General features: G+C 44.5%; 1 protein-coding gene across 1 annotated transcript; it reads right to left on the reverse strand.

The window, feature by feature from the left end:
• Positions 1-595: 595 nt before the first annotated feature.
• Positions 596-4,419, reverse strand: LOC112639099. The gene is made up of 2 exons (XM_025411993.1): positions 3,758-4,419; positions 596-3,197 (listed from the first exon to the last, which is right to left on the reverse strand). The coding sequence occupies exons 1-2, from the start codon at positions 4,417-4,419 to the stop codon at positions 596-598; spliced, it is 3,264 nt and encodes a 1,087-aa protein (XP_025267778.1).
• Between the last annotated feature and the right edge of the window lie 9,675 nt (positions 4,420-14,094).

The raw sequence follows: 14,094 nt of genomic DNA on the forward strand, positions 1-14,094 counted from the left end.
CGTGACGCCCGCTCGAGCGTCGAGACTCCTGTCGACGGTGTACAGCCACCCGAAGATCGCCGCTCCGGGAAAATTTCGACCGAACGATCCCGTGCGCGTGAGCAAGTACAAGACGCTGTTCGAGAAGGGATACACGCCGAATTGGACCGCGGAGATCTTCCGCGTAGCCGAGGTGCGAAGGACGAATCCCGCGACGTATCTGCTGAAGGATTCGCGCGGCGAGCCGATAACCGGCGGATTCTACGAGCACGAGTTGCAGCGAGTCTCCGATCCCGACGTGTATCTCGTGGAGAGAGTGCTGCGCCGGAAGGGCGACGCGGTTCTCGTGAAGTGGCTGGGGATGGACAGGTCGCATAATTCGTGGATAGACAAAGCCGACATATTGTGACGAACATACGTATATTTTCGCGCGATATCGCGGACGAAGAGACACGTCGCAACGAACATACACATATACATATTTGTAATATTAAGGATAAGAAAATACATCGCGCGCGTTGCAACGCGTCGCAACGAACATATATATAATATATTGTACAACATTAAAGATAATAAAATACATCGCATTGCGCTTAAGATCTATCCGCGCCTCTCCTCACAGTGGTATCCTGTAGTGCCCCCACGGCAGAGTGTCGGTCGAATCCGGCACGACGTAGCGCTTATCGTCGTACGGACTGAGCGCGACCTTCGACTCGCGCACGGTGTACACCTCGTGTAACTTGGATCTCAGGCACGACTGCTCGCGAGTCATCTCGATCTCGCGTCTCAGGCAGCGCTCGTAATCGTCGAACGTCAGCGTTCTCGCGACGACGCTGCTCCTAACGCCCTTGCTCTTCTTAGTGTCGCCTCTACCCTCGACTCGCAACGCGTACATCTTCGCTCTGAGTCCGACGAACTCGAGCATGAGAGCGCCCTTGTTCTCGTCCTTCATCAGACCGAGAACCTTCTTATTCGCGCGCGGCACGCCGTAGGGATTGTCGACGGCGTAATCGCTCGTGTCGAATCTATCGACGTCGCGCTTCATTCGCTCGTACGCGTCCTCGCACTCTACGCTATAAATGAGACTGTCCGTGTCGGTGTACAATATCTTACACTTATCGCCGTAGAGCGGCGACATGTATTCGTAGTGAAACGCGTACAGACGAATCTTGGATATATCGAGAATCGACATGCCCACGTAGATCGGTTTGTCGATCTTCGCCTCCAATTTGCGCAATTCCACGGCCATGAGATTCTCCGAGAATACGCTTCTACTGTGAAAATTCGGCTTGGAGATGAGCGCCTCGGCTCCGAATCGACCGTCCCATCGGGTCGCGAGTCGAACGTCCACGCGATTGCGCACGTTCTCCATGGTCTTGCCGAAGACGGCGTTGTTCATCAACTTGTACAGATTCTTCTCGAAATCGTTACTCGCGTTAGTGCGTAAACGCGTGTTAAGCTCCACGTATCCGCGTAACCACGGCGACTGCGAGAAGCGCAGCGCGCGATGAATCCTAGTCAGACGCAGACCGTGACGAACGCACTGCTGCAGATTGCGATAGTGCGTGACGTATCGGCGCTTATCGTACAGCGTGGCTAGGAGTTTGCTCTGCCGCTTCCCCGGCGGCTTATCGCGCGTGGGACAAAACGGTAGATCGGCGTGGGCGTCGTGCGCGTCGGCCGGATAGTCGAGATCGACCTCGAGAATGTAGCCGACGGTCGAGTCCTCCGTCACGGACATCACGTCGAGACTCTCGAGGTCGTCGACCCACTCGAATCGCTCGTACGGCAACGGCTGACACATCGCCCAACCGTACAGATTGTTGATATCGAGATACATCAGATAGATCGACGGTCGCGACGGATCGTACGCGCTCATGTACTTGTTGTTAGCGCGAGCGTATCTGTTGGAGCACTGACTCAGACCGCCGCGTATTCCGCGTTCCACGAACATCATCATGTCGATATCGGTGAGCAGTTCGAAACGGACCCCCGTGTACTTGAGCATCGCGTCCCACGTGTATCCCGGCAACGTGAAGTAGTACGCGGGATCTAAACCGTAACTATCCAAACAAGCGGCGCGAAAATTTTCGAACACGTCCGCGAGCAGAAGAACGTCGGTCTTCAGATAGAGATCGCTGTACTCGCCTAGACTTTCGACGCCGAATCGCTTCCAGACGCGCGTCGCGTGCGCGTAATCGCTCTCCGATACGGTGTCGCCGGTCAGAGAACTGTAGAAGGACTCGCGCGGCGGGAGACGCGTCTCCCGCAATCTCTCGACGCTGTCGACGTACTCGTACGGAAACACGCCCTTGCGCGTGAGAAGCCGGAAGTCGTCGTCGGAGAGATCGCGAAACTCGCCTCGCGCGATCGTCAGTTTGCTCTCGTCGAGATACGACGCCAGCTTGTCGAGACCGGTGCCTAAAAACTTGAACGAGTCCACGAATCGTAACTTGACGTATCTGGAACGCGCGACGTTTCCCCCGTCTCCCTCCGCCGCCGCGCTATCTCGAACGGTCTTAGAGAAAGCTATGTACGATTCCTTCGTCACCGGCAACAACTCGACGCTGCCGGGATACGCGTTAGCCACATCCTTGATAATGAAGTGCGCGTCGTAACCCGATAGATTGTGAAAGAATACGGGTATAACGTAGGGGTCCTTGTAATTCAAATTACACGCGGAATGCGCCGGACCTCTGAAACGGCCGGTCAAGTGACAGTGATCGCGCACGCGAACGTCGTCGGCCTCGAACGGTCTCTCGCAGGCGTGACAGCGCGACGCGCTCGCGAACGTCTCCCGCTCGTCGGACGTCAGATCCGCCATCGGTACCACGCCGTCGAGGGCGACCTTCGCGCGAAGCGCCAGATCGCGCAGCTCGCGCACGAACCACGCGACGCAATCCTCGCCGCGATAAGATCCGTACGCCGACGCGGCGTCGTCGAAGGAGCAACGCGTGTAATAGGCCACGCTGTGAACTCTGTGATGCTGAACGATCCGCGTATTCTTGGTTCTCCCGCCCTCGTCCCCCTCCTTCCTCTCCAACGCGCACTCCAGATCGGCGTACACCGCGAACGGAATTCGCTCCTTTCTCGAATGATGCTCGAACTCCAGCCACCTGTCGTCCTCGCCGGGAAGAACGATCGCGCAATCGTTCAGCTTGCCGCAATCCTCGCTGTGCGCCGACAGCTTCTCGCTCGTGCGAAAGTAATGCATGCATCTGAAAGAAAGTACGAAATAAACGCTAGCTCGATGTCTCGCTCTCGCTCTCGCTCGCCGAGATCGAACGCTCACCGGTCGCACACGTGCGTCCTGTGCTGTAGCTTGCTCAACTGCGAGCCGATCAGACGAGACAGATCTCGAATACAGGCGAAATGTCCGACGCGCGTCGCATCGCTCAGATACAGCAGATTGACGTGTCTCTCCCTCTTTCGATCCGTCAGACGAAGAGGGACGATGCGAATCCCGCCGTCGCCGTCCTTCCCGCGTCGTCTCTCTCCGACGGTGTACGCGTTCACCGATATATCGTTCAGACGCTCGAACCGTCCGATTCCGTTCAGAGTCATAGGTAACTTCGAGCCCTCCAGATTCAACACCTCGGTGTAATGCGGATATCGCGAGCTTCTCTCGCGGTGCTTATCCACGGGATACAGAGCGGCGACCACCGACCACGCGAAACACGCCTCGTCGTCGTCGTCGGATCGCACGTTGATCACCGCTCTCTTCGTTTGAATCTCTCGCGGCACTCGCACGTGGCACCCCGCCCGCATGGGATTGTACACGTTCACGTTCACCGTTAGATCGAGTATGCGCGACAGGGCCCATCCGCTGTCGCGCTCTTGAAACTCCTCCAAAGACGCGACGGTATCGCCGACGACGCGAGTATCGTACCACTCGCGCAGATCCGTCGTGGGTAGAAGGGGATGGTTTCTCGTGGCGATCGTCTTAACGGCGATTTTATCGCCCGACACGAATTCTCCGTTGAACGTCGTGTTCACTTTAACGCTGCGATATCGGCCCATGACGTCGCGCACGCGGCGGAGCACGGTGTCCCTCGCGTCCTCGAGAAATCTCAGAGGTTCGATGTAATCGAGATTTATCACTGCGCCGGTCAACACGCGTCTCTTGAAAGCCGTCTCGACCTCGGACCACGAGAATCCCTCGCGCGACTCGACCCCGCTACCGCCGTCGTCCTCGCGTCTCGCGACACCCGCGCCCTCCCGCTCGAAACGTCGCCGTAGATCGTTCCTCGCGCCGATCACTCGCAGGATTCGGGCGACCAGAGAGGTCCTCGCTCCCGTGGAGATTCGACGACTCGCGTCCAGACACCTCTCGCGCAGAGTCGCGAGACACTCCTCGCACCGTCGCGTCCACGCGCGATAGTCGTCCGTCGTGACGACTTCGCGCGCGCTCTCCAGCGTCCGGCGCTCTTCCTCCCGCATGGTCGCGTCCTCTTCTCTCTCTAAGGCGATTCGTCGTCCTCTCTCTCTCCTCCTCACGGCGAGGCCTTATCCACAGCGTCTCGCCTCGCGAATCCACCGGCAGCGTAATCCCGCGACGCGTCCCGGTCGCCCGCGTATCTCCGGCGTCGAATCTCGCCGCTCTTCCGCTACACACCAGGACCGTCTCGATCCACAGCTCCTCGCGCGCGTCTCGAAGACCGATCGCCCGCCTCGTCGAATAGGTCGCGAGGCTCCACGCGATCCTCTCCTTCAACACTCGAGCGTAGCGGTCGATCGACGGATCGACGCGCTCCTCGCTCATGACAACTCGCGCCTCAAGCGTATCAAATCCACGCCGCAGAACATATTTCGGCGGAACGGGTACTCGCGACCGCTGTCCTCGCGATCGTACGTGTATCGCAGAGTTCTACCCGCGTTATCCTCGGGCGGGAGAATCCTGCAGCGCGCGATCGGATATAAGTATCGTTCTTCAGGTTGGGGATAATCGAACGAGTGGTATTTCCGCACGCCGTTACACATATAACCCTTCGGATCCTGATGACCCATCGGATACTTCGCTCTAAACCACCTGTTTAGATCATAGTTGTAAAAATCGGCTCTGCGACTGTGGGCCAGAGCCGTCTCGACCCACAACTCCTCGCGTCGACTGTGCGTTCGAACGGCTCTTCTCAGATGATACGTCGCGACGTTCCATCGCGCGCTCTCCTTCAACTCGACGTCGTCGTCGCCTATCGGGCGCGACAACACCTCCGCCGCCCTAGAGTCGACGGTAGAGACGACTCCGGCGGAACTCGCGCCGCTCATACGCGCGCCTCGTCGTTCGCGAACCTATCTTCCCGAGAAAAAACGATCGGATAGACCGATCGCGAGACGTGTGCGCGCCTCGAAACGACCGTCGGCGTCTTTATACTCGCTCGTTCGAGCGACGACGACGACGACGACGTCGTCGCGCGAGCGGGAAAAAATTTCTCCGCGGTCGCGCGGTTTTCGCCTTCGGAAACGACGAATCCGTCGAAATACCGCATTCGACCGGATTCGGCGCGCGCGCGTCTCTCGCCGCTGCGCGTTCGAGAGAAAGAAACGACGACGACGACGGAAGCGTCGCCGCGAATATCCCTCTCGTCTTAGCGCGACGCGCTCGAGAGGAAGGAACGGCGACGGAAGCGTCGCCGCGAATATCCCTCGCGCGCGAGTAAATCCTAACGGAATCCCGCTCCTCTCTCGTTATCGCGCTTAAAAGAAAAAAAAGGAGAGATAAGCGGCGAGTCCGAAAACGCGCCACGACCGCGATATCGCGCGAAACCGCGATATCGCGCGCGCGCGCGCGCGACGAGGTCCTCGTCCGATCGACGCGCTCTCCGTCGATCCTCCGGAACGAAGGATCGACGACCACCGTCGACGAGAGAGAAAAAGCCTCTACTCGCGACGTGTTCTCCCGATACATAGTACGCTCGTTTTTACGAAACGCGCGCACATTTAGGTTAAAATTCGAGCGATGCGCTCGCGCGCGGTGAACTCGCGTTCGACGTCTACGACGAGACGAGGCGAGAAACACCGCCGCGCTCCGCGTGCTCTCCCGATACATCGCGCGCTTTTTTTCTTACAAACGGACATATGAAAAAAATATTCGAATTTACATTCGAGCGACGCGTAAGACGCGACGAAAACGCTCGAGACCGCTCGAGACCGCTCCCTCCTCGGCGCGTCGAAACGACGCGAGCCTGAGGAGACGCGTATGCGCGGTATAAATATTGCGTTAATATTATTTAAATATCGTATAAATATTGTATAAATATTATTTAAATCGCACATTTTACATTACGTCTCTTCCAGGGCAGCGTCGAACACATCCGCTCTATTATTAACGCCTTATCTCGCGCGACGCGCCCGATGCCGGGGCGATCGCCGCTTATCGCGCGCGCCTAGCGCGCCGCGTCCAGGGACGCGCGCCCGCCGTAACCAGGGACGCGCGCTCTCCCCCCCTCTTCCTCGCTCCAGCGCGGACCCCGCGCTCCCCCTCGCCCCCGCCGCCCCCTCGCCCTACCCTCCGTCCGCTCCCCCCTCGCCCCGCCGCCCCCTCGCCCTCCCGCCGCCGCGTGACGTCACGACCCTCCGTTTACCCACCCGACGGCGAGCGGCTCCCCTCGCCCTACCTACCCCCCCTGCTCACCCGCGCCGCCGTCACCCTGCCCCTCAGATATCTTTCTATCTCTCTCGCTCTACAAGACCTCTCTCTCGCACCCGTGGAAAAAGTGGATTAGAACCGGTATATTCTCCCTACTCGCGACGCATTTTTTCGCTCGCTTTATAAGTTATAATCCTTTTAATTATTTTCTTATATATATAAATATATTTACTATCGCGCTCGCGTATATTCGATAGACGCTTTAATAGTAATATGTGTTCCACTGCACGCAGTTGTTAATAAAATAATATATTGCACCAACTCATTTCGCGAATGCGACATCTGTTTATTCATAGAATTGAATCTATTAACATCGGCATCTGATCAATAATTTTCCTTGTCCGACTAGTTTTATTTTTCATGCATTAAAAACATTACTTTTCCATATAAATTATATGTATATTTATTGTCACATAATATAGACATATATTATAATTATAATTATTATATAATTTATAATTATATTTATAAATATAATTTCTATAATTTATAAAAATATATTCTCATAAATTATTTATTGCTAATTTATGGTTGCCTCCGTGAGTTTGCGAAGAAAAATGACTGTCGCTGTGAATAACGAGCGTCATAAGGCGGATAAAGCGGGCGTATAGTAGTGTATAGGGATATTTTTAATTTATTTCTGAAAAATGTGACTTCGGAATACAACTTTATTATATATGATTGAATTTGTCGTTAAATGAGCTATAAGTTTTGTTATGAGACAAATTTAAAAATTTTCAAACATTAAAAGGGAGGGGGGGGGGATTTCGAAAAATATGACATTTTCGACAAATCTGATTACATGATTTTGAAGTACATTAAAGACCATAAAACTTTTATTTGAAACTTTTGTTTATATCTCTTATCGCTTCGACGGTATCCGCTGAGAAATGAAAAAATCGATTTTTTTCAAGAAGGTGTTTCACCCCCTTAACGGCCGACTCAGCACTTATAAAAAAATACGTGTCTCCTATTTTGATCTAGACTACAACATATTCAAAGCTCATTAAAATCGGAGGGGGACACTTCCGACCCTTTCCTTGTAAGAAAAATAAAAATTATTTAAGATTACATGCTGCAGACCCTGACGTAGCTGGCCCCTCTTCTAATTAATAATAAATTTATTTATTATTTATTACTATTTATTATTATTTATTACTATTTATTATTATTTATTATTTATTTATTATTTATTATTATTTATTACTTATTTATTTATTATTATTATTTATTCAGACATTACGCTTGTACAAAACATCTTGTCTGTATAACAGACATCATACTTGCAGAAAGCAAGAATATGAAAAACATCTTGTGTATGTGTGTGTGTGTGTGTGAGTGTGTCTGTCTGTCTGTTTAACAGACACCATACTTGTAAAATATAATGAAATAATGGAATGTGGTATAATAGGGCTCCAGGCGAAGGTCCACATAAAAAACCTAACGCACCATTAGTGATACCTCATGGGTGGTGTGGAAAATCGCACTATTTTTCTTAATTTCATATTTTAAATGTATAAAAAAATTAATTATATTTAATATATTATAAAATATGTGTATATATATATATGTAACACACACATATATATATATATATATATATATATATATATATATTATAAATATATTATACGTTTATGTATATACATATTTATATATATTTGTAACAAAAATAAAAAACATAAAGAAAAGCTGTGAAAGAGAAACATTGAAATATCGAAGAGCGAGGCTCGCTCAGCAGCGTTCCGCGTCGCGCGTCGCCCGTCGTTTTCGTTGCTTGCTTGGTAAGAAGGAGACAGAAAACTGTATTCTGTCCTCTTCTTTTAGCCGAAGCTCGCCGAAGCGCCGAGCTCACACGTACGCTTACGCACACATCTCCGTTACCCTCTCCACTACGCGTGGCATGTTGCTTGCGGAGATAATCTTTCATCCCTGCGTCCCGATTGACCACGGTCCCGATTGACCACGGTCCCGATTGACCAACGTCCCGATTGACCACCGTCCCGATTGACCACAGTCCCGATTGACTACCGTCCCGAATTTCACATGGGTTTGCAACAGGGTGGAGTGGAGAGGTGGGGGCGGGGGGTGGGGTGTGCAGCTGTGCGTGTACTTTGCAACGCAAACTGGGATTTCACATAGGATTATAAAACTAACTAACAACTCAATCATATCTTATGTGAGTATTTAAATTATTTTTTAAATTATTTTTTTATTATTATATTTATAACTAGTTATATTAATTTAATTTTTTAATTTTTTTTGTGGTCAATCGGGACGGTGGTCAATCGGGACCGTGGTCAATCGGGACCGTGGTCTATCGGGACGGTGATCAATCGGGACGGTGGTCAATCGGGACCGTGGTCAATCGGGACGGTGGTCAATCGGGACAGTGGTCAATCGGGACGGTGGTCAATCGGGACGTGGTCAATCGGGACGGTGGTCAATCGGGACGGTGGTCAATCGGGACCGTGGTCAATCGGGACGGTGGTCAATCTGGACGGTGGTCAATCGGGACGGTGGTCAATATTAACGTAGCCAAACGGGACACTCCCGTATTAACGTGACGTCATTATATTGCGCCGTACGCCCTGCTGCATTCCATCGCGCGGAGCTCGCGAATTATCGATTGCTATCGGGTAGATCTCGGGCAGGCGAGAACAGTATCGCGGGTGCGATTAATTGCCGCACCTTCATTAACCCGTCGGCTAATAATTTATTTGTCTTTCCCGGCTTTTCACAATAGACACGCATCGACCGCGTGATCCATGCTCTGTCTCGCTCGCTCTTAATCGCGGCCGTGCGCATTGATAGCGCTGTCCTTGTCTCGCTCACGGGACTCGCCGCCGTAATATAAGACGCCGTAAATAAAACAAATTTCACCGAATTGCGACTGGTTGTGCGCGTGAAATTATGTCGGAATGGTAACCATATGATTAAATACATTTTTTATTTTATTCGATTTTCTTTTCTCGACAAAATATATGTTACGAATTTTTATGATTACTATTAGTTTTCTCTCAGCGTTCTCGACCTCCTCTCCTCTGCTCTCCGCGAACTCCACGCCTCTACCGACACCGTTTGCGTGAGCTACTGAGATTTCGGGCCGTCACGATCGGCTTTCCGATTTTCTTTGCGATTAATTAGCGTTTCGCGCGGCGCGGATATTCGAGTCTGGCGCCCAGAAATTCTTGTTCTTTTTTTTTGATGCGACCGCCGAGTTGACGGAGGGTGATCATGCCGAAGGTGTACCGTGAATCAACACCATCGGTCCTCTTAATAACTTCCCCGTTCAGAAAAAAAATAAGTTTCACGGTCACAGTACATAAATAATCTTTTTCTGCGTAATCATAACGTGTATGAATAGATTACTTGGAAGAATAAGGTTTAGATGTTGCATGGAAGTAGGAAAAGAGTAACATCATATTTGTAAAATTGGAAATATATTTGAAGTTTTGGGAGGATGTACTATATATGTTGATGCTCCCTTATAAAATAATATATATTACGATACGCAACAAACTTGTATTAAACTTTTATGACGATTATATTTTATTATTTACTCATTACATATTTTATATATATATATATATATATATATATATATATCTGTTTAAGTTTCCGAATTTTTAACTTCTTTTTTTTTCTCTTTAAACCTAGTAATGGCTAAATTTCACTTTAAATTTCATTTTGTTTAAAATAGAAATCTAATACAATGAGAGAATTGCAGCATGTTTTATTTTAATTAAATCTGAATTTCTAAAATTTTCTTTGATTCTTCATACGTAAAACAAAATTTTACTTTATAATAAATAATAATGCAATAATAATGAAATCTATAATAGTAAATATGTAATGATAAAAACTTAATTAAATCAATAATTTTGACGTATAATATATACAATAGTAACATACCGAATGGCAATTAATAAATGATTTAGTAGTACAAAAGTGTAGTTGGCCCAGAAGTGCTAAAAATGCATATATATTTTTTGCAGAAAATATAAATAAATTTTACAAAAAGATGTGAAATCCTTCCAAAAAAAACCTTACAAAGGTAAAAAAAAAATATGCCAAGTACATAAAAAATATTCCATCTTGTATGCAATAAAACGTTTAATAAAAAAATACCCTTATAATAAATAATTTATAAAAATTTTCCCTCAAAAAATATATATAATTTTCCTAAAAAAAATCAAAACTAAATATGAAATCAATGATTAATTAGCCAAGTACATTGAAGCAATTGATAAGGATTTTTAATTTGAAATATTTGTCACAAATTCAATCTTGCATTTATATATTGGATTTTCGACAAAATAAAAATGAATTTCAAAATAAGTTCCAAGTAAATTTGGAACTAAAAAAATTAAGACCAAAATAACTTACAAAAACTTGGCATGCTCCGGGTCGTATTATAATTCACATATTTCTATAATTGAAATTAATTACAGGTATATAATTCGCAAACTTTGTAAAATTATATGTATTATAATGTGACCCGAGCACGCCAAGTTTTTGTAAGTTGTTTTGATCTTAATTTTTTTAGTTCTAAATTTACTTGGAACTTATTTTGAATTTCATTTTTATTTTGTCGAGAATCTAATATATAAATGCAAGATTGAATTTGTGACAAATATTTCAAATTAGAAATCCCTATCAATTGCTTCAATGTACTTGGCTAATTAATCATTGATTTCATATTTAATTTTGATTTTTTTTAGGAAAATAATATATATTTTTTGAGGGAAAATTTTTGTAAATTATTTATTATAAGGGTATTTTTTATTAAACGTTTTGTTGCATACAAGGTAGAATATTTTTTATGTACTTGGCGTATTTTTTTTACCTTTGTAATATATTTGTCCACAACTAAATACAGAATTTCCAGCCTCTACAACAGCATGTTTTAAACTCAGGCCTTGACTTTTATGAATAGTCATACCATAACTTAAACATATAGGAAATTGTTTTCTTATAACAAACACTCTATCCATTACTTCAAACTTAACGCTTATGCGTTCTATAATATGTTCCATTCTGATAATACTATTTTTATTTTTTCTACTTCATTGTCTATTGCACTGTCTATCGCATAATTGATGTAATTGTACCAATTGTACCATTTACAAGACCTAAACTAACATCGATATTTCTTCTAACTATTATACGTGCACCTAATTTTATAGTTATAATTCTTGCTAATCCAGCTGTTCGGGAACTATCATCATCATCTTTACTTAATATCTTCATAACTTTTTTCTTTAAATATGATGACGCATTCTGCTAGATCTTGAGCAACAGTTCTATTTCAAGTTCTATTTCATTCGAAGAAATACGATTTAACATTGCAGTATTCAAATCATATAATGCACAAGTTGGCATTAAACAAACTGTATCTATTGGTAAGCTTTGCAAATAATCACATAATTCTTGTAATCGTTCATCACAATTAGTTTCTTTAAAATTTATTTTCCTATTTTCTAAAATAGTTACATCTGTATCTGTTACTGTTCCAACACGAATTCTCGTTAATATATCTCGATAAGAATTATCACTTTGTTGTCGCACGTTAATTTGTAATTCATCATAGCTAAATAAAGTCCATAAATTTACAGATCCCATTGCACCAATATACTTTTCAATTTTTAGTTTAGATAATTCAATAAAAGGCGGATCCTCATGCATAGGTGGAAGTTGTAATAAATCTCCAGAAAGAAGTATATGTTTTTTGCTGAACCATCCATTATCACAATCGATTAAATATTTCTGTTAATCGAAGATGTATATACATTAAAGTGATATTTGAAATCATTGAAACTTCATCGATAATTATTAAAACAACATTCTTAAGTTCGTTTCGTATAATTTAGCACTATATCAGCGTTTCGTATAATTAAGCACTATATCAGAAAGTTGTTTATATTTGGCAGTATGGCCATGTTCTACTGGTAACTGAAATAATCTGTAAATAGTAAGTCCATCAATATTAAAAGCTGCTATACCAGTTGGTGCAGTTACTGCTGTATCTTTTCCTATATACTTTTTGATCCAGAATCTAATAGTTTTTATCAAAAAACTCTTTCCAGTACCACCCTCACCGCTTACATAAAGTCTAAGAATTTCATTATTTTTATCAGATATGCCAGCAGTAATTCTATCAAAGATTCGTTTTTGATCAGTATTTAATTGCGTCACCATTTTATCGATGTTAACTTCATCAACTTTATTGCCAATATCTTTAAAGTCTTTCATAGCTCCTTCAACTTCGATAGGAACACATTCTAATGCACCATTATCAAGGCAGTCGTTTTTATCTTCATCTTTTGTAATTTCTGATCTTTTGTAATTTCTGAATTTTTTTCTCAATTAATTCTTGAATATTATCCATACCTTGCTGAATGTCAGTTATTCTTTCGTGATACTGAAGAGCATCTTCCAATTTAAATTGTATTAAAGAAAATGCTTCTGCATAACTATCACATTCATTTTTTAATTCAGTAATATCTCTCCAAGGAAATAATAACAATAATGAGAAATAGTAACGCTCTGGCTGAGTGTGCACTTTGCATTTGTAATGATTGATAAGATATCCACCTTTACGTTTTTTTAAATATAAAGATTCATCAAGCACGTAATACTCTAATGTCTTAGAGATTGGTTTAGTTTTCACAATATCATACCATTTTGCATAATCATATAAATTAGTAGATTCTAATTCTTTAGGTCTGCTTGGATATTATATATCAATTAAAGAAGGATAAAAAATATCCACAGATTCAGAATCTAATATTTCAATCTCTTTGCAAGATTTAAGTTTTCTACTCCTAATCATATTTACATCTAACCATCTTATAGTCGTTTCCTTGTCAGTACCATATAATGGTATTCCTAACAGAGAATCAGCAGCTTCAAGAGCTCCACATTCCCTATAATTGAACATACGCATTCCAATATTCTAAAGATAATTTCTTAATGATTTTGTTGAATTTATCTTTTCAAATGTATTTTCGGCGTTATTGCTCTTCCCTGCTTTAGAAACATATTTCGTAGCATACCAAGTCAATAATGTAGATTCTTCACCTACAAATTGAATATCCATGTTTCCTTCTCAAGCAGTAAGAATAGCTGGATTATAATCATTAATATTAATTTCCTTTTTAGATCGTGGCAAATCGTATAGTCTGCTTTTTGTTTTCAACTTTCTTCTATCCGCTATTGAAACAGCAACATCTTTAAGTTTCAAAGTCTAATGTCTGTTATGGGTCGTGAAAAACCAAATCTGTATACTTTCGAAAAACTTATTTTAGTTTTTTTGCTACGCAAGCAGTAGTTATTATGTTTATGTCGTTGATGTATATTTACACGTCGATATAATTCAGGTGATAACTCTTTATTTGGCATTCTACAAGTGGAATATTTTAAGATAAAAGATGCAATATCCTTATTAGATGATGTGCCAATTATCG

Source organism: Camponotus floridanus, unplaced genomic scaffold, assembly GCF_003227725.1.
Source record: "Camponotus floridanus strain SB8 unplaced genomic scaffold, Cflo_v7.5 scaffold465, whole genome shotgun sequence".
In the NCBI taxonomy this organism is placed as follows: Eukaryota; Metazoa; Arthropoda; class Insecta; order Hymenoptera; family Formicidae; genus Camponotus; species Camponotus floridanus.